Source organism: Neoarius graeffei, chromosome 12 (genome assembly GCF_027579695.1).
Source record: "Neoarius graeffei isolate fNeoGra1 chromosome 12, fNeoGra1.pri, whole genome shotgun sequence".
In the NCBI taxonomy this organism is placed as follows: Eukaryota; Metazoa; Chordata; class Actinopteri; order Siluriformes; family Ariidae; genus Neoarius; species Neoarius graeffei.
Window position 1 is genome coordinate 13,119,062 of NC_083580.1, and position 21,542 is coordinate 13,140,603.

At 39.9% G+C, this 21,542-nt stretch overlaps 1 protein-coding gene across 1 annotated transcript in view; it reads left to right on the forward strand.

The window, feature by feature from the left end:
* Positions 1–21,542, forward strand: part of si:ch211-196i2.1 (collagen alpha-1(I) chain) — a 235,161-nt gene that overhangs the window by 73,575 nt on the left and 140,044 nt on the right. Inside the window, exons 3-6 of the mRNA XM_060936612.1 lie at positions 1,725–1,883; positions 4,123–4,318; positions 9,834–9,971; positions 12,664–12,735. Coding sequence (XP_060792595.1) covers positions 1,725–1,883; positions 4,123–4,318; positions 9,834–9,971; positions 12,664–12,735 — 565 coding nt within the window. The remainder of the gene's footprint in view (positions 1–1,724; positions 1,884–4,122; positions 4,319–9,833; positions 9,972–12,663; positions 12,736–21,542) is intronic.

Below are 21,542 nucleotides of genomic sequence, written 5' to 3' on the forward strand. Positions count from 1 at the left end.
TTGTTATTGATTTTCTGATTATAGTTCATTTACTTTAAATTAGTGCTGTCAAAAATGTCGCGTTATTATCGCGTTAACTTGACTCAATTTTAACGGCGATAATTTTTTTATCGCGAGATTAACTCTCTGTGACATGACGTAGGTTTTTCATAAGCTTTTGAAACTGCCAGGAACTTGGAACAGAACAGAGACTTTGCTTAGAAAAACGATAGCAGCTAGACTGTAATGTCACGCCCCGCACAGCCAGAGTCCTCTGCCCTCCCCCCAAAGAACCAGCGCGGGCAGCTCGCGCTGCCGCGCCTCGGGACGAAGAGCCATGGTGCTCGGCTTAGGTTTCGTTTTCCCATCGGCGGCTTCAGCCCGACTTTGCAGTGGCTGTGACAAGACGTGTTATACGGAGCCGTAGTAACTCGTCCCCTCACTTTTAATTACCCGAGCGCACGCCTTAACACAAAGCGTGCGCACAGGTTATAACTCGTGCGCGCGCATTAATATCTTGTGCACACGCCTTATAAGTCGTTCCCACGCTTTATTTTTTTATTCACCATGTCCCCTCTACGGCTCCGTAGTGTTATGCTCTGCAATAAAAAAAAACACATTGGTACAAAGCAAGCCCATTCACTTTTTTATGCTGATAAGAGAATTACAATGGTTTTTCATGTGACAAAAATGTGCGATTAAATTGCGATTAATCGCGAGTTAACTATGATAGTCGCGACATTAATCGCGATTAAATATTTTAATCGCTTGACAGCACTACTTTAAATAAATTGCATAAGTAAACCCGTTGCATGAAAATGTGTATCATGTCCTATAACATGCCAGAGAAAACGAACATGAGTATGAACAAGCAAAGGAGAGCCATTTGAGACCGTAAGCTGAAAACCATTAAAGTGTGCAGTGAAATTTTTTTTTTTTTTGCTTTGATAATTATTACGCTGTGAAAGATACTGAACAGTAATGAACTGTTCCTCATATTCCTATAAACTTGGTCAGAACTCTAAGCGTACATAACATTGATAGACTTGATATTAATATAATATCAGAGACAGAATAAAGACAGAAATAAAACATAGTGCAAATATAAATCTGTTTAAAAAAAGGTGCAAAAAAATATTTTTACACAAGTATATAGAAGAGGAAGTATGTGAACGGAGGATGATGAGGGATAAATAGAATAGGGTTGATTGTTATATTAGAACTAACTTAGTATATGGTATATATTTATTTATGGGGATAGTTTATATCTTCATATTTACAGGGATAGGTATGTAGTAGATATTTATTTTTGTAATTATATATTTATGAAGTGTATATATATGGTATGTAGGATATATTTATTTTTGTAATTATATATTTATATAGATATTCATGAAGTGGATATATGGTATATATTTTTATAGGTGTATTAATGTAGTTTGGATTTAGGGGTAATTAAAAAGGGGTGGGAAATTAAAAAAAAGTATTGTACTTCTTCCCACTCCTTTTTCGAACAATATGCGGTGTATTGTAATGTCTTAGCTCTTTGTTATTTTATTTATTCTTTTTTTGTCACTTTCTCGTTTTCTTTCTTTTGTATGTACAAATAGTTACATACATTTTTTTATACATGTTCGAAATAAAATCAATTCATTCATTCATAATAATTGAACAGCTGTTCTTATCCAGTATAATCCTAAATTTGTGTTTATTGCTGTATGGTTTGACACATTTGGCATTTCCAGATTTGATGATGAGTTCAGCGTGCTGCTCCAGCTACGCAGTTCTCAGCATGAAGACCGTAGCCTCTTTACGTTCCTCTGCCCAGATGGCCACATCCTCCTTCAGATCCGCATCAGCGCCCACTTCTTCACCTTCATCAGCACACAGCAGCGCCATTATGAGTCAGTCTGAACTTCTTCACACACACACACACACACACACACACACACACACACACACACACACACACACACAAGCACTCTCAAGACATGTGAAAACTGCAAAAAATGCTGTCTCGAGGAATGAGGAGTGCCTGGAAGACTATTATTCTAGGTGTGTACACGCGAAAGGAAACGAAAGAGACAAGACCCAGGGTATCAAGTCATGAAAGTCAGCACTGCAAATGAATTGGCGCCGAGTAAAAACGTGTCTTGGTCTAATCCTAAAGCAAGCACAAGAATAAGGTGCGCGTGTCGATGTGGCAACTCACAAAGAGCAGCGTAATTGTAAGAGTAGTGTTAGAATGAAAGAAGAAATCCGAACGCACCAGCAAATATTAAATGTCGCAACGCACAGAGCAGGCACGTTGGTTATCTGTCCACAGAAATAGCAGCTGGATGAACATTACTCACTTTCGTTTAATATGGAGTATTCACATTGTTGCTTTAATCTGTCATGGAAGTATGTTGGTATCCCAGCATGTTTTGTTTGCTATATAAACATAATTTGGTATTATACAGTGCTCAGCGTAAATGAGTACGCCCCCTTTGAAAAGTAATATTTTAAACAATATCTCAATGAACACAAACAATTTCCAAAATGTTGAAAAGACAAAGTTTAATATAACATATGTTTAACTTATAACGGGAAAGTAAGGTTAATAATATAACTTAGATTATACATTTTTTCAGTTTTACTCAAATTAGGGTGGTGCGAAAATGAGGACACCCCACAACAAAAACTACTACAGCTAGTACTTTGTATGGCCTCCATGATTTTTAATGACAGCACCAAGTCTTCTAGGCATGGAATGAACAAGTTGGCGACATTTTGCAACATCAATCTTTTTCCATTCTTCAACAATGACCTCTTTTAGTGACAGGATGCTGGATGGAGAGTGATGCTCAACTTGTCTCTTCAGAATTCCCCATAGGTGTTCGATTGGGTTCAGATCAGGAGACATACTTGGCCACTGAATCACTTTCACCCTGTTCTTCTTCAGAAATCCAACAGTGGCCTCAGATGTGTGTTTAGTCATGTTGGAAAAGTGCATGATGACCAAGGGCACGGAGTGATGGTAGCATCTTTTCTTTCAGTATAGAGCGATACGTCTGTGAATTCATGACGCCATCAGTGAAATGCAGCTCCCCGACACCAGCAGCACTCATGCAGTCCCACATAAGGACACTGCCACCACCATGTTTCACTGTAGGCACCATGCAGTTTTCTTTGTATTCCTCACCTTTGCAACGCCATACAGTTTTGAAGCCATCAGTTCCAAAAACATTTCTCTTGGTCTCATCACTCCAGAGTATCGAGTCCCAGTAGTCTTCATCTTTGTCAGCATGGGCCCTGGCAAACTCTAGGTGGGCTTTTTTGTGCCTGGGCTTTAGGAGAGGCTTCTTTCATGGACGGCATCCATGCATGCCATTCCTCTGCAGTGTACGCCGTATTGTGTCACGGGAAATAGTCACCCCAGTTTGGCTCTCTACTTCTTTAGATAACTGCAGTGAACTTGCATGCCGATTTTCTTCAACCCTTCTCACCAGAAGACGCTCCTGTCGAGGTGTTAGCTTCCATGGACGACCTGGACGTCTCTGTGAGATGGTTGCAGTTCCATCTTTCTTCAATTTTTGTACCACTTTTGCTACAGTATTCTGAGTGATAAGTAAAGCTTTGCTGATCTTCTTGTAGCCTTCACCTTTGTGGTGGAAAGAAATTATTTTCTTTGGGGAATTCTGAAGAGACACGTTGAGCATCACTCTCCATCCAGCATCCAGTCACTAAAAGAGGTCATTGTTGAAGAATGGAAAAAGATTGTTCATTCCATGCCTACGTAGAAGACTCGGTGCTGTCATTAAAAATCATGGAGGCCATACAAAGTACTAGCTGTAGTAGTTTTTGTTGTGGGGTGTACTCATTTTTGCACCACCCTAATTTGAGTAAAACTGAAAAAATGTGTAATCTAAGTTACATTATAAACCTTACTTTCACGTTTTAAGTTAAACAGATGTTATATTAAACTTTGTCTTGTCAACATTTTGGAAATTGTTTGTGTTCATTGAGATATTGTTTAAAATGTTACTTTTCAAAGGGGTGCACTCATTTACGCTGAGCACTGTATAATACCAAGAAAGTTATGTATTTAATGTAGTCATATGAAGTCTAGTGCATAGTTATGTCTGATTTTATTTATTTTAGGTTTCCTGTTGCTGTGCTGTCTGATGGGAATTGGCATCGAGTGGCAGTGAGTGTGTCGACAGGCCGGTTTGCACTATATGTGGATTGTACCATGGTGGAAAGTGTAGACTGGGCCTACAAGGAGGGACTGGGAATCGCCACTGATGGGCTTATCATGGTGGGAGGAATCGTTGAGGGCTTTGAAATACCATTTGAGGTAAAAAAATAAATAAAATAAAATGTTTAAAATAATTTGGCTTATGATGTTCAATATGTGTTCGAACTAATTATTTACAACAAACCAAATCAAACCACGTGAAAGTCATGTAATATAACCTACTTTTCTGCACCACACGACTCATGAAGGCATCCCCAGACATGTCTCTGTAGACAACACAATCCCCAACTTGTTTATGAGGAATGAGTTATTAAAAACACAGGTCCATGTGGCATCAGGAACATCTGTGGTTGCACTTATTGTTGCATTGGTTGATGCATTTTCCATCAGGTAATCTCCATGGAAAAGCGAACAGTCCTACTTTTTACGATTACAAGCATACATGCATAGATAATCACAACTTGTTCCCATTATTAGATCTATAGTTCAATCTTGTTTTGCATGAGAGAACATGCAGCTTTGACTGGCCGTTACATGAAAAGTACAATATTCCTATTCCAGGATTGTTAATCTCATTCCACTGAAGTGCCATACGTTGCTAGCTTAGTTGTTACAGCTCAGGAAAGGCTCGCAAATGATGTTCGAGCAGGGGAAAACCCAAAATCAGTTCAAGTTGCAGTCCCATCCCAGACTTCTCTAAAGGCATTTTCAGATTTGTTTATTCATATGTGAAAGCTATTTTTGGACTCCGGTGAAGTGTAGGGAACTAATCACAGGTCTACTTCGAAACAGTGCTCTCGGGTTTGCCTGAAGCAATCGAAGTATATTTACTTGAGTATGGTACTTAAGTACACGTTTTGAGTATCTGTACTTTGCTTGAGTTTTTTTTTTTGAAACTTATGACTTTAACTTCAGTACATTTGAAAGGCAAATATCGTATTTTTCACTCCACTACATTTCTATCCAGGTCCTCGTTACTTGCTCCAATGAAGCAGCTTTGAAAGTGGATGTTTTTTCTTTTCTTTTCTAAAACGTGATGGTTTTTTCACAGGTGACACTGAGACAGCCTATCAGTAATCACTAGGGTCACGTCACGTCCATAGACCGTATAAAATCAAGTTCAATTATTTCTCAACAGCGTTATTTGAACACAATCAGTTGATGGCAGAATGGAAGGAGGCGGTTCTTCTGGGGAACGCACACATCCATGGCTTTACCTAGAACCTATGTTTCAGTTTTCTGAAAGCATTAAAGATTAGTTTCGTTTTAAATGTTTGCTTTGTTTGCCGAAAACAAACCACATCATGGCCTACAAAAACTCACCATCCAACCTGCAGAAGCATCTGGAGGTATATAAATGTTTTGTTCCAAGAGAAAGCTCGCAACGAAGTTGCCTGCGCTTTTAGAGCTAGCGATAACGTTGCAAACGTAGCTATGCAGTCTGGTTAGTCAAATGACTTTCTATGGATTTGTCCGCCAAGTTGCCACAGTCTTGTCCACAGCTAACGTTTACACATAGCTAGTTAACTTGGACACTTCATTAGGATGTAAACATGGAGTTGCGCTAACATGACTAATGTTAACTTATCTGAATATGTTTTAGTGTAATCTTTCCAAATAAACAATGCAGAAATCTTTCTTTTCTAGTAGCGTTAGCTACCCAGTATGATTTCAAGTTTGAAAAGCGTTGGCTAGCATGTCAGGTGGGGTTTCACTGACTAGCTAGCTTAACATTAAACCACCATGATGGCACAGCATGTGTTCATTTTGTGAATTCACATTTCTGTCTTTGGTAACGGCGTTAGGTTTTGTAAGCGTTGTGGCAATAATACAACAATGCGTTGACAGAAAATGTACTTTTAATACTTAAGTATTTTTAAAAGCAAGTACTTCAGTACATTCGTAAAAATTTGACTGGACAACTTACACTTGTATCAGAATAACATTTGACCAGTGGGATCTGTACTTTGACTGAAGTAATGAAGTTGAGTACTTTGTCCATGTCAGGTGAAAACCATGTTGAGCTGGCAACAAAATGACTAAAAGTTTCTTCAGCATATACACTATATGGTCAAAAGTATGTGGACACTTGACCATCACACCCATATGTGCCGCTCCAAAACTATGGTCATTAACACTGTTGGTGCCATTTTTAACGAAAGATATTTTTAATAGTGTTTCTCAACAAGTGGGCCCTTTAAGGCTACATCCACATGGGCAACGGATCAGTAAAATATCAGGTACATATGGCAACGCAACGCTTGCTGAAAACGATGCAATACACATGCCACACCTCTACGTGCGCTGTAAGACGGTCCCATCGGAGACACCAGAACAATAGAAGAAGTAGGACGCATGCGCATAAACCCCTTCCTCTACCCGGCGTGAAACACTCATAGGAACAAGCACACAACAAGAAGAAGAAGATGGCTGCGACTACGTGAGGAAATCGTGCCTTCTGTGTGAACAAATTAGTTTTATTAGTGTGCATAGTTTTATATAACTTAATTTTCTTATTGTGTGTGAACATTTTGAAAAGCAGTCTTATCCAATAAAAAAAAGAAATTCAAGAAATGGTTCAGTTACTTGTTTATTTAAAAGAAAAGCTGTATACAAAAGTGAATGCAATGCAGTGGTTCATACAAAACAGCGAGAGTGCTGCTTGTTCTAGTCATGTGGTTGTGACGTCATCGTAAGCAAATCCGTTCTACTCATCCAGACAACTTCGCAACGGCGCCGTTGCCAGATTTTTCCACTCTGGAACCCATTCTCGTTTTGGGGCACCCAAAACGCCGGTGCCGTGTGGACGCCAGGCCGAAACGATAAACAATTTTATCAGATTCACCTGAATCCATTGCCGTGTGGACAGCCTTTAAGATTGGGTCATGGACTGTTGGGAAGAAAAAAACATTGCTAAATGCAAATGATAAAAATATAACAAAATGAAAATACAGTGGTGCTTGAAAGTTTGTGAACCCTTTAGAATTTTCTATATTTCTGCATAAATATGACCTAAAACATCATCAGATTTTCACACAAGTCCTAAAAGTAGATAAAGAGAACCCAGTTAAACAAATGACACAAAAATAATATACTTGGTCATTTATTTATTGAGGAAAATGATCCAATATTACATATCTGTGAGTAGCAAAAGTATGTGAACCTTTGCTTTCAGTATCTGGTGTGACCCCCTTGTGCAGCAATAACTGCAATTAAACGTTTGCGGTAACTGTTGATCAGTCCTACACACCGGCTTGAAGGAATTTTAGCCCGTTCCTCTGTACAGAACAGCTTCAACTCTGGGATGTTGGTGGGTTTCCTCATATGAACTGCTCACTTCAGGTCCTTCCACAACATTTCGATTAGATTAAGGTCAGGACTTTGACTTGGCCATCCCAAAACATTAACTTTATTCTTCTTTAACCATTCTTTGGTAGAACAACTTGTGTGCTTAGGGTTGTTGTCTTGCTGCATGACCCACCTTCTCTTGAGATTCAGTTCATGGACAGATGTCCTGACATTTTCCTTTAGAATTCGCTGGTATAATTCAGAATTCATTGTTCCATCAATGATGGCAAGCCGTCCTGGCCCAGATGCAGCAAAACAGGCCCAAACCATGATACTACCACCACCATGTTTCACAGATGGGATAAGGTTCTTATGCTGGAATGCAGTGTTTTCCTTTCTCCTAACATAACGCTTCTCATTCAAACTAAAAAGTTCTATTTTGGTCTCATCCGTCCACAAAACATTTTTCCAATAGCCTTGTGGCTTGTCCATGTGATCTTTAGCAAACTGCAGATGAGCAGCAATGTTCTTTTTGGAGAGCAGTGGCTTTCTCCTTGCAGCCCTGCCATGCACACCATTGTTGTTCAGTGTTCTCCTGATGGTGGACTCATGAACATTGGCTAATGTTAATGTGAGAGAGGCCTTCAGTTGCTTAGAAGTTACCCTGGGGTCCTTTGTAACCTCGCCGACTATTACACGCCTTGCTCTTGGAGTGATCTTTGTTGGTCGACCACTCCTGGGGAGGATAGCAATCATCTTGAATTTCCTCCATTTGTACACAATCTGTCTGACTGTGGATTGGTGGAGTCCAAACTGTTTATAGATGGTTATGTAACCTTTTCCAGCCTGACGAGCATCAGCAATGCTTTTTCTGAGGTCCTCAGAAATCTCCTTTGTTCGTGCCATGATACACTTCCACAAACATGTGTTGTGAAGATCAGACTTTGATAGATCCCTGTTCTTTAAATAAATCAGGGTGCCCACTCACACCTGATTTGTCATCCCATTGATTGAAAACACCTGACTTTCATTTCACCTTCAAATTAACTGGTAATCTGAGAAGTTCACATACTTTTGCCACTCACAGATATGTAATATTGGATCATTTTCCTCAATAAATAAATGACCAAGTATAATATTTTTGTCTCATTTGTTTAACTGGGTTCTCTTTATCTACTTTTAGGACTTGTGTGAAAATCTGATGTTGTTTCAGGTCATATTTATGCAGAAATATAGAAAATTCTAAAGGGTTCACAAACTTTCAAGCACCACTGTACATGGGAAAATATGACAATAAAGCAAATTGTTTAAAAAAAAAAGTAATATAAATAACAGATTAATAAAAACGGAACGCTCCCCATGGCCAATGATAAATCCGGTCATGTCATGTTGTGCGTCCAATAAATTTGTCAATTTTGGGGCCAACATTGATAAATGAAGTGAAATTCTGTATTCCTATAAAAGGCTGGGGGGGGACTATGGAAAGTAAAGGTAAGGTAAAAATATGCCAAGCAAGCTTTGTGTGGAGTGAGTAGCGTATGTGGCTGCGGAAAGCATGAAACTGTGATGTATTTAGAGACAAAACATTCGAGCCCTAAAGACAAGCCTTTTGAGTTTTTTCCAAAGAAAGCAAAGGGATTTGGATACATCTTAAAAAAAAATTGATCGAAAACGTGTGCTGTTCAGGTGCAATCCTGAATCCTAATAACGAAATGGATATTCAATACCAATTATTCAAAACAATGCATCTGTAATATCTCGACTGAACCCAAAGTAGTCACACATTTGCCACAAGTGCTCGAGTGACTGCACCAGATTTAAATATTTTTTGTAATTCTCATGTTCAGACTATACCTTGCGTTAAATAGTTGTGGACAGAGTGACATTTGCTTCATGCTCATATCTGATATAATTCTGTTTCCTAATTGAGAATGCCAACAATTCACTAAAAGCAAGGCGAGGACAGAGTTTTGGGTGGATTATTTTGGAACGTCCACCACCGTTGGGGACTAATGGTTGAATGCTACATTTGAGTGATGGATGAAATAATTTAATGATAGTTAGGAAAAGAGATTTGGACAGCTGCAGACAAGGTAAACATATGGAAAGGAGAGTTAATACTGCATGCAGTCTAGGTAGTGCCTGTTAGGATGATCTCATGCAGTGTTTCAGAGGCCGATTCACACATTTACACATTGAACTCACTGGCAGTGAAGGCAAGTTTATTGTGATATAAGAAGCCATACCTTGCATGGCCTCTCATTTGTGTGTGTGTGTGTGTGTGTGTGTGTGTGTGTGTGTGTGTGTGTGTGTTTAATATGCCTAGGGTGATCTGAAACAGGTGATGTTCATAATGGGGGAGCCAGATGCAGCCAGAGATCAGTGTGAAGTGTATTTACCTCGATGTGACGGGGCTGCTTACATCGAGAAACCCCAACGCTTCCCACATACTCAAGTTCCAGAAGTAAGGCAGCTACACAGTCTTTTCTTCATCCATAAAGGAAAAACTTTTTTGTTTTATCCTGTAGTCACGATTCACACCTGTACTCTCCACAGATGCCCTGTGAACCTTTCTGGCAAAATCTGTATTTGCTTCATACCTTAAACATCTATATTAGCTTCTAGCAACAATGTAGTAACGCAACGTGCTATATGATATAGCCATTAAAGGAGAACTGAAGTCATTTTTAAACTTGCTTTATTTCTTAATTAACATGTTTAGTCAGTTACGTTTTCAGTTTTAGTAACCTTATATCGCGACTCGTATTGGCAACTAATTGCAATTAAATATTATACTTATCAGCCTATTCGGTTTTTAGCCACGTTGAATTTAGTTCGTTTGGTCCACGGTAGGCGTCGCTCATCCGCGTGATCTTCACGAGACTTGTGCGAGACTTCGAAACGTGAAGTGTCAGCCAGGTGTCAGTGCCGCCATTTTGAAAACTGTTTTCCAGACAAAGTATTGCACAAAAACGAGTTTAAATGACGATTACTGCCTACTTTTTTTTTTTTCAAACTTTCCTGATTGCTATCAAAACAAACAAAACTTCCGGCTTGATTGCATCAGCATTCGAAAGAGCGCGTCTTTTTGACAACGTTGGCAGATGTCGGTCACTTTGATTTCCGCTGTACATTTTACTTCCGTCCTACGACGTCTCGTACAGGTCTCAACGAATCTCGTTTACGGCCATTGCTTTGACATATGGACTGATATATTACAGAGCATATTTCAAACACTCATAACTTGCTATAGCAGTGACAAAATAGCGATCAAAAATACATTCCTATATTTAATAAAATGAGAAATAGAATTTTGATAATAAAAAAAATTGCCTTCGGTTCTCCTTTAAAAAAAAAAAAAAGTCATGAGGAAATCAGTCATCTCATTGGGACACATAGGATTGGGTCAGAGTGTAATACTGGCCTTACACCAAATGACTTAAAATTGCAGACAAATTTCTGATGTCGGAATGAGAGTTTTGCTACAGTTGTGGCGCACTGCTGTCATCTCAGTCATTTGGGGTAGAGGTCTGCGCGGGTCGGATTTTTCAGTCCCGCTACCACCCGCGCCCGCATTGTGCAGTCCCACTCCCGCCCGCGCCCGCAAAGAACTATGATTTTCAGTCCCGCTCCCGCCCGTGCCCACAAAGAATTATGATTTTCAGTCCCGCTCCCGCCTGCCATATTTTGTCCCGCTCCTGCCCGCAAATCCCACATGATGCAGATGTTCGCGTTATTTCTCAGGAAAGTTCGTGTCTTGACACAGCGTAATGGTGCCCCGCCCCCTGCTTTGAGTGGATTTGAGCATAAATATCTACAGCTCACGTTCACGTTTGTTATTATTTACCTTGTTTCTGAATTCAGCATGTAGTGTCTCTAATAATAATAATTAGTGCTGTCAAGTGATTAAAATATTTAATAGCGAATCGCACATTTTTGTCACATGAGAAACCATTGTAATTCTCTGATCAGCATAAAAAAAAATGAATGGGCTTGCTTTGTACCAATGTTTTTTTTTTTATTGCAAAGCAGAGCTAGCAAGAGAACCATGAGTGAACAACTCTAATCAGAGAGACAGGTTACACAGTGACGGTAGGCTTGACTCAGTGCTATCCCAGAAATCCTTCCTGTAATATGCAAATTTGGCCGCCTCTGATTGGACAGCCAAATTTGCATATTACAGGAAGAATTTCTGGGATAGCATTGAGTCAAGCCTACCGTCACTGTGTAACCTGTCTCTCTGATTAGAGTTGTAGACTAACTCAAGCAGTAAATCACTTTACTCATGGTTCTCTTGCTAGCTGGGTGTGAACGGCGAGTCATTAGAGTTATCAAAGGATTTCCCGTTAGGGTGATCAATGGCAAATTTAAGATGCCATTCCTCACTCAATCTGGCAATCTGACACTCTCTGCAAATTTAGGCATCTTAAAATGTTTTTATTAATGCCAAATAAAATATCCAGCACAAATTATATATGATAGACATAAATTAATAATTTATAAATTTTATTTCAAACACGTTTTTAGTTAGCGGGACTGCAGCTTATCACCGCTCCCGCCTGCGCCGCATATGTGCGCTCCCGCCCGCGCCCGCATATGTGCACTTCCGGTCCCGCCCGCGCCCGCAATGAGCTTTCAAAATTTGTCCCGCGCCGCAGTGCTTTGCGGCGGGTCCCGCGGGACTCCCGTGGGAGTTCAGGGCTCTAATTTGGGGTAAGGTGGTCAGGATAGCTGTCTTAAGTCAGTCTCTTTCTTGTCTTGACATTCCAGTAAAATCAGTCTTGTTTCATATTATCTTTCGTCTTTGCTCATGCAAATAGTGACACCGCAAGATCCCCGTCTTTGCAAAATCATAAGTAATTGCTTAAACAGTTGTTTGTCATAAGGCTGGCGTAACTTTGTGATTAATAACACTTTTGTCTTTAGATGTGAGAGGATGTCAGATCATAGGTTTTTTAAATGTCTTTTCAGAATATTTCAGAGTCTTCTCATGTGTAGCTAGCATTAGGCACTAAAGAGGAAAAGCTGTTTTTGTCATCACAGCAGTTCACATTCAAGCCACTTGCAGTACAACTCACAGACATGCATGAGCTCTTCTGCTTGTGGGTGTTTCCACTTTTACATCTGACCACTTTTCTCTGTTTTGCTTATTTTAGGAGCTTTTGCTGTCCTCAAATGACTTGGAAGATTTGCCAGAGGACAGGGACATGATCCGCAGAACAATGAGCGTAAGGGGTGATTTTCTTCCATCCTGTCAATGCTAATGGACCTTGGTTTATGCATGTTATCAAAACACATTTTGGAGAGACGGGCTGAAAGAGGTCCTGTGCTTTACCCCGTTATAATCTCCTCAAACACAGGACTTGGTCAATAGCTTAGGGTTTGTGTTTTTAAACAGAAAGGATGTACGTAGTTTGGCAAAATGGGTGATGTGTATTAGTCTCCTGTCTTCAGCTTTAAACAGACTAGACATGACCTGTGTAATTAGGGTGACCAGACGTCCCGGTTTTACCGGGACAGTCCCGATTTGGGGTTGTGTGTCCCGAGTCCCAACAAAAGTCTGTCGGGACACGGATATGTCCCGGTTTTCGCCACTCGCGACGTTTGCGACTGAGCAGCGTGGGAATCATTAGCGGAGAAATGTGTGCATTTACTATTTTGATGAATTGACAGGAATCGCAAACTTTCCTGGTTACTGCCCCCTGGCCCTGTGGCATGGGTGTTTATTTAGCCACATTATTCCAGACAACAGAACGTGTTGCCATGCAACAATAAAATAAACATTAACTGGTGCGAATGTTCTTTGTCGAGCAGCTAGCAGCAGTAATGCCGCAGCAATTATGCCAAAAAGAAAATGTACCTTTTCCAAAGATTTACATGGCACCTACCCCTTCCTCCGAGAGGTGCAGAACAATGCGCACGAAGCCGACTGCACACAGTGACTACGTTTACATGCACGTCCAAATCGAGCTGCTGTTGGTAATCGAGCAAAGGGTCCCAGCAGGGGTGCCAGAGAAATCCAATCCTACATGCACAAGTGAAATCGGGCTATTGTGCAAGGTACATTGTGCACCCGAGCCACACGTGGCGCTACACGCTCCATCGTGTTGGTACACTTCCGGTTGTCGTCATGAAGAAGAGCTAAAGTGTTGCCAGATACTGCTGACGTTTTCCAGCCCAAAACATGTTCAAATCCGCTAAAATGCACTTAAAACCCCCAATCTGGCAACACTAGTCCGTGTTCAAGCTGTTAGGCTTGCTCTAACAGACTATGGCTACAAACTGTCCGGCGCAGACCACTGTTTTGTAAGACAACTTATTTTGCACAATAATATTTTTCTAAAGTCCATTTTTTGCTTACAAAAAAATATATTTTTTTTGCTTACAATTTAACTTATGTCTTAATAAACACACAAAAAGTTCAATTGTTTTGTTTTTATTGACATTCTTCAGATGTTGGACATACACATATATATATATATATATATATATATATATATATATATATATATATATACATACACACACACACACACACACACACACACACACACACACACACACACACACAAATACAATGACTTGTTTATGTACACAATTCACAGCTATGCAACTGCTGTACAGATGTATTTGGTGATACAGTAAGTGAGCTAAATTTTAACAGTGCAAACAATGCCACAAAAAGAAAAGATTCATGCCGTTGTCTTGATTCGTTGTCATGCCGACCGAGGCTGTTGTGTTTCCCGCTTGTGGTCTCGTCACTCGTCACTTCCGGAAGTAGCTCGACAACTAGCTCGATAGGGTATACATGCACAAAGAAGCTCGGCAGAAATCGCATAAACTAGGTCGTGTAGCTCGATTCCGAGAAATCAAGTTCGGTTCAATTTCAGCCGAATTAAGGTGTATACATGGCATTTTGAACTTCGATTTCAGTCGAGCAACGGCAGAAATTCGATTCTCTCTATGTGCATGTAAACGTAGTGACTGTAAGTGCTTTGTTCTTGTACTGAATTGGGTAGCCTATGTTGCAAATGCTGTGCGCTCCTGTGGGGGCTTTCCTCGGGCTGTCGCCCCTCTCCTCCTTTACTGCTGTTTTGTTTGAGTGTATATTTAAGGAAGCCGAGAGAGGCCCTTCATATAATCTTTTTTTATTCACCTTGTTATTCCGAGATAACGACATAATTAATTCAGGATCTCGAGAAAACAACACAACTAATTCGAGATCTCGAGAAAACAAAACCGTTATTTCATGATCTCAGCTGGATCACTGTATCTCCGTCGGTAGAGATGAAGCCGGGCCAGTCTTCTGCGGAGGTGCCGCGGACTAATTTTGAAATTATCCCTTATTAAAAGACTTAATGCAATCTCTCCCTGTGTCAACCCCTGATCAAAATATTGCCTTATTAGGTGATCGATTATTCCAGACATTCTAATGACCAAAGTTGCGTCTATACAGAATGAGAAATAGCCCCAAAGTCAGCATATCACAAGTCTCTTGGCGCACCTGAATGAACCATTTCTCAGCGGTTTGCTCGAGATCATGAAATAATTTTGTTTTCTCGAGATCACGGAATAATTGTTTTGTTTTCTTCGAGATCTCGAATTAGTTGTGTCGTTTTCTCGAGATCCTGAATTAATTATGTCGTTATCTCAGGATAACAAGGTGAATAAAAAAAAAGGATTATATGAAGGGCCTCTCTCGGCTTCCGTAGTATATATTCTCAAATCACTTGTCTGTTTTTTGTTTCTGTTTAACATACCATTCTGACAGTTTGGCCATACTGAACAGCTTGTTGCACCTTCCATTAAAGTGTTCACTTTTGTACACATCATCTTGCTTTATTCATTCAGTTGTGGCGAATGGTTATTAAGGTTGATTCTGACCTAGGCTATGTTGAGGTCACATATCTACTTTTTAAGTTCATGCTATAGTGCATACAATTTTAGAGATATAGCCTACATGCATTCTTCTTGGTGTTCTCACAAACAGGTGGAATAAATCAGTTTAAATGTGGCCTATGGACATAGCCTGGCCTATTCTCAGCCATTACAAAATCTGTTGTCTGACCATAATTTAACTGATCTGTATACCACTATGCTACTAGATAACAAAATGCCTGTTTGTTTTATTTCATGTGAGATGTTGATAAATGTGAGCTTCAACAAAATGATAAGAGCACCTCTCTGAGTGTCACGTTTACGTAAAAAAAAGGTGTGCGTGAACAAGCATGGTCGCGCGCAAAAGTGTCCCGGTTTCAGACTAGGAAAATCTGGTCACCCTATGTGTAATTTACTTTGCTACTCAAAAAACTATTATGCAAATACATGGTTATCTGTTATCATTATTATTATTATTATTATTATTATTATTATACCCCCGCTCCGAAGGAGGGGAGGTATACTGGTTTATTTACCTTGGTCTGTCCATCCATCCATATCTCCGTGTTTCCGTCCGTCCAAAACGCCCTTTTCCTCAGCAACCACAAATCATAGCCACTTGGTACCAAACTTCAGCTTGGGGTTCTAATCGTGTATACCGTTTTCAGGTCTGTCGCACATCAACTTCCTGTTTACCAACTGAATGTATTTCCAGGGTGGATTTACAAAATTTTCGTAACACTTTTCTCAGCAACTACAAATCACAACTGCTTGATATTTGGTACCGAGCTTCAGCTTGGGGTTCTATACCACGCATACCATTTTCAGGTCTGTCGCACATCAACTTCCTGTTTACCGACTTAATGTATTTATGAAACCTCTAACATGGATTTACAAAATTTTTCGTAACACTTTTCTCAGCAACTACAAATCACAACTGCTTGATATTTGGTACCGAGCTTCAGCTTGGGGTTCTATGCCGTGTGTACTGTTTTCAGGTCTGTCGCACATCGACTTCCTGTTTACCAACCGAATGCATTTACGAAACACATAGGGTGGGTTTTGACGCTATTTCAAGAAGCAAAATGCGATTTCAAAATGACAGTGTACCAGGATGCTGTTTGAAATCCCCGGGGAGAGACACTGCTCTTTACTTACTTGTTTCAGGGTTAATTATTTGTTGAAGTCAACATTCATAATAAATGTCTTATTCCTTCAATTGCTTGCATTTTGATATAAGCGAGAGCGGGGGGGATACGTAAGTGAGCAGTAGCTCACAGTCGATCTTGTTTCTCATGAAAATTTTCTTGGTGTCTAGGAAGTACACCGAGGCCCAGGAATCATTAAGCAATGCAGTATGTTTAACAAGAAAATATGGACAAAAATTTACATGTACTACAAAAATTTGGCCATAATTGCTGCTTGTTTGTTTGATTGCCTCATGCACAAAACCAAATTTAAAGTCATTGAAGTGATCTTTCTATTTGCATTTGTTTCTGTATTTTGACCAATTCATAACGAACTTGACAATTCCATATGTTTAATCTCTAGGAATTACAATGTAATTTCCTCTTGCTTTCATTGCAGTGGTTTTGAGACTGGTCAAATGTATGCCAGTGTTCTCTTTGATCCAGCTCTATGTTCTGTAGAGGTTGTTATTCATGGATCCAATGTAACATCTAATGTAGACCCAAGTAAAATAAATTTTTGACATATGAGCAGTGTATGTATGTGTCTAAGCTCCTCACCCATCATCTGGCTTTAATTAAGCAATGTCAAAGTTGCTGGCTTCAAGAGAATAAAATGGTCAGAATTTCTTCTAATATTTTTCCAGAAACCTTTTCACAGACTCTTGTGGCATAACCCTTTGAATTTTGAGGGCTTTTGTTGTAGTGGCAGGCTTTCATGACTACAGCACTTTCAGCCACTTGTTTCCTTTACACATGCTCCCAGTGGGACAGCCATGCCCCACACGGCTATAATTAAACACCAACTGCTGGCAAGCCTTGCACCATTTTACACAAGAGGCTTAAAGGTAAATACTTAAATAGGTTTTATTTTTTTCCATTGGCCAGAGTGAGGCCCATTCCTGAGGCTCTGTAGGGTATATTAGAACACACAAAAAAGACTGATAGAAGTTCATGCAGTTCATACAGTGGGGCAAAAAAGTATTTAGTCAGCCACCAATTGTGCAAGTTCTCCCACTTAAAAAGATGAGAGAGGCCTGTAATTTTCATCATAGGTACACTTCAACTATGAGAGACAGAATAGGGGGAAAGAATCCAGGAAATCACATTGTAGGATTTTTAATGAATTAATTGGTAAATTCCTCAGTAAAATAAGTATTTGGTCACCTACAAACAAGCAAGATTTCTGGCTCTCACAGACCTGTAACAACTTCTTTAAGAGGCTCCTCTGTCCTCCACTCGTTACCTGTATTAATGGCACCTGTTTGAACTTGTTATCAGTATAAAAGACACCTGTCCACAACCTCAAACAGTCACACTCCAAACTCCACTATGGCCAAGACCAAAGAGCTGTCAAAGGACACCAGAAACAAAATTGTAGACCTGCACCAGGCTGGGAAGACTGAATCTGCAATAGGTAAGCAGCTTGGTGTGAAGAAATCAACTGTGGGAGCAATTATTAGAAAATGGAAGACATACAAGACCACTGATAATCTCCCTCGATCTGGGGCTCCACGCAAGATCTCACCCCGTGGGGTCAAAATGATCACAAGAACGGTGAGCAAAAATCCCAGAACCACACGGGGGGACCTAGTGAATGACCTGCAGAGAGCTGGGACCAAAGTAACAAAGGCTACCATCAGTAACACACTACGCCGCCTGGGACTCAAATCCTGCAGTGCCAGACGTGTCCCCCTGCTTAAGCCAGTACATGTCCAGGCCCATCTGAAGTTTGCTAGAGAGCATTTGGATGATCCAGAAGAGGACTGGGAGAATGTTATATGGTCAGATGAAACCAAAATAGAACTTTTTGGTAAAAAGTCAACTTGTCATGTTTGGAGGAGAAAGAATGCTGAGTTGCATCCAAAGAACACCATACCTACTGTGAAGCATGGGGGTGGAAACAACATGCTTTGGGGCTGTTTTTCTGCAAAGGGACCAGGACGACTGATCCGTGTAAAGGAAAGAATGAATGGGGCCATGTATCGTGAGATTTTGAGTGAAAACCTCCTTCCATCAGCAAGGGCATTGAAGATGAAATGTGGCTGGGTCTTTCAGCATGACAATGATCCCAAACACACCGCCCGGGCAACGAAGGAGTGGCTTCATAAGAAGCATTTCAAGGTCCTGGAGTGGCCTAGCCGGTCTCCAGATCTCAACCCCATAGAAAATCTTTGGAGGGAGTTGAAAGTCTGTGTTGCCCAGCGACAGCCCCAAAACATCACTGCTCTAGAGGAGATCTGCATGGAGGAATGGGCCAAAATACCAGCAACAGTGTGTGAAAACCTTGTGAAGACTTACAGAAAACATTTGACCTTTGTCATTGCCAACAATTTTAGCCTCCGTCTCCCGCCTCCCGATCGTATTTGTTAAAAACTGGATAATCTCCCGGTTTTGGGAAATCCCTACTGCCAAGTTAAAAATACTCCCGATTATGTCCAATCAGAATCATGTGAGAAACACTGCTGACATCAACTGATTTTTAACCAATCAACGAACAGAACGACAGTCACTTCTGTAATGTAGGATTCCCCCAGGCTGTCTGACATTTTTTACAAGCGGTCGTTCATCATGGCCACTAAACCCAATACCAAACGGCAAAAATATGAATGCAAATACCAGGTTGCATGGGAGAATGAATTTCCATGGATAAGCAAATGTTTGACCAGCCAGTTACACATTTTAAGGTAAAGATACCTTAAATCAGAATATAATGGACATTTTGAGTGTGAAATTAAACTAGTTTTCCATACCATTTCAGAAACAAACTGTACATCTTCTAAAGTGTTTAGTGAAATTTTGGAGGACAGAGAATTTGTTTGATGAGTGTATTTGAATCGTGTGGTCGTGTCTTAGTGCTATTTTGAATTTATGTTTGAAAGTTTTAAGTTTACAAGTGAATTATCTGGAAAGTGACTGATTTTGATAGAGTTTTGAGGTTTTAAGTGAAAGATTACTAGTGAGTGTATTTTGGTAGGATTAAAATTTTGCATTCGAGTGAATTTCTTTGCGGAGTATATTTTGATAGTATGGTCGTATTTATAGTGCCATTTTTAAATTTTGTTTGAAAACTTTCAAAGTTTGCAAATGAGCAAATTCCTTTGATGCATTCCGATAGGATTTCTAGTGCTTTTTAAAAATTCTGTTGGAAAGCGTTTAGTGAGAGAGATGCATTTTAGTACTACTAAGACAGTGCAGTATTTATTTAATTGAGTTGTTACTATTTTGGTTAAATCTTATTAAAATTTAATTTATATATGATATTATAGTTCTCTGTATTTTTACATGAGCTTACAGAAGGAAAACACATTTGATGCAATCCAATAATACAGTTGTGCTCATAAGTTGACATACCCTGGCAGAATCTATGATTCTTTGACCATTTTTCAGAGAATATGAATGATAACACAAAAACATCTTTTCCACTCATGCTTAGTGGTTGGGTGAAACCATTTATTGTCAAACGAGTGTGTTTTCTCTTTTTAAATCATAATGACAACAGAAACTACCCAAATGACTCTGATCAAAAGTTCACATACCTTGGTGATTTTGGCCTGATAACATGCACAGAAGTTGACACAAATGGCTACTAAAGGTAACATCCTCACCTGTGATCTGTTTGCTTGTAATCAGTGTGTGCGCATAAAAGCTGAGTGAGTTTCTGGGATCCAGACAGACTCTCGCATCTTTCATCCAGCCACTGACGTTTCTGGATTCTGAGTCATGGGGAAAGCAAAAGAATTGTCAACGGATCTACGGGAAAAGGTAGTTGAACTGTATAAAACAGGAAAGGGATACAAAAAGATATCCAAGGAATTGATAATGCCAGTCAGCAGTGTTCAAACTGTGATTAACAAATGGAAAATCAGGGGCTCTGTTAAAACCAAGCAAATGCCACAAAGTATCTCGCTTACAATACGCCAAACAGCACAGAGACAAGCCTCAAAACTTCTGGAACAAGGTAATTTGGAGTGATGAGACCAAAATTGAACTTTTTGGCCACAACCATAAACGTTACATTTGGAGAGGTGTCAACAAGGCCTATGATGAAAGGAACATCATTCCTACTGTAAAGCACGGAGGCGGATCGCTGATGTTTTGTGGATGTGTGAGCTACAAAGGCACAGGAAACTTGGTCAAAGTTGAAGGAAAGATGAATGCAGCACGTTATCAGAAAATACTGGAGGCAAATTTGCACTCATCAGCCCGGAAGCTGCGCATGGGACGTACTTGGACGTTCCAACATGACAACAATCCAAAACACAAGGCCAAGTCGACCTGTCATTGGCTACAGCAGAACAAAGTGAAGGTTCTGGAGTGGCCATCTCAGTCTCCTGACCTCAATATCATTGAGCCACTCTGGAGAGATCTCAAGCGCGTAGCTCATGCAAGACAGCCCAGGAATTTACAGGAACTGGAGGCTTTTTGCCAAGAAGAATGGGCAGCTTTACCATCTGAGAAAATAAAGAGCCTCATCCACAACTACCACAAAAGACTTCAGGCTGTCATTGATGTTAGAGGGGACAATACACGGTATTAAGAACTGGGGTGTGTAAACTTTTGATCAGGGTTATTTGGATTTTTTTGTTGTTGTCATTATGATTTAAAAATAGCAAACACAGTTGTTAATCAATAAATGGCTTCACCCAACCACTAACCATGAGTGGGGAAAAAGTTTTTGTGTTATCATTCATATTCTCTGAAAAAAGGACAAGAAAGCAAAAATTCTGCCAGGGTATGTAAACTTATGAGCACAACTGTACTTTCACTCACTGTGACCTATTTTAAGAAATTATAAACATTCTTCTAAAGCATCACTTGTGTTATTTTCTGTGGGTCTCTGTATGTATACAATATTCAGGCATGAGATTTTTCAGCTAAAAATCTGATTTAAGCAGACTTCCCTTTCATTGTTATTATATTAAAATTCAAGACGAGTATTATTTCAGATTTTTCACTCTGAGCTCTCT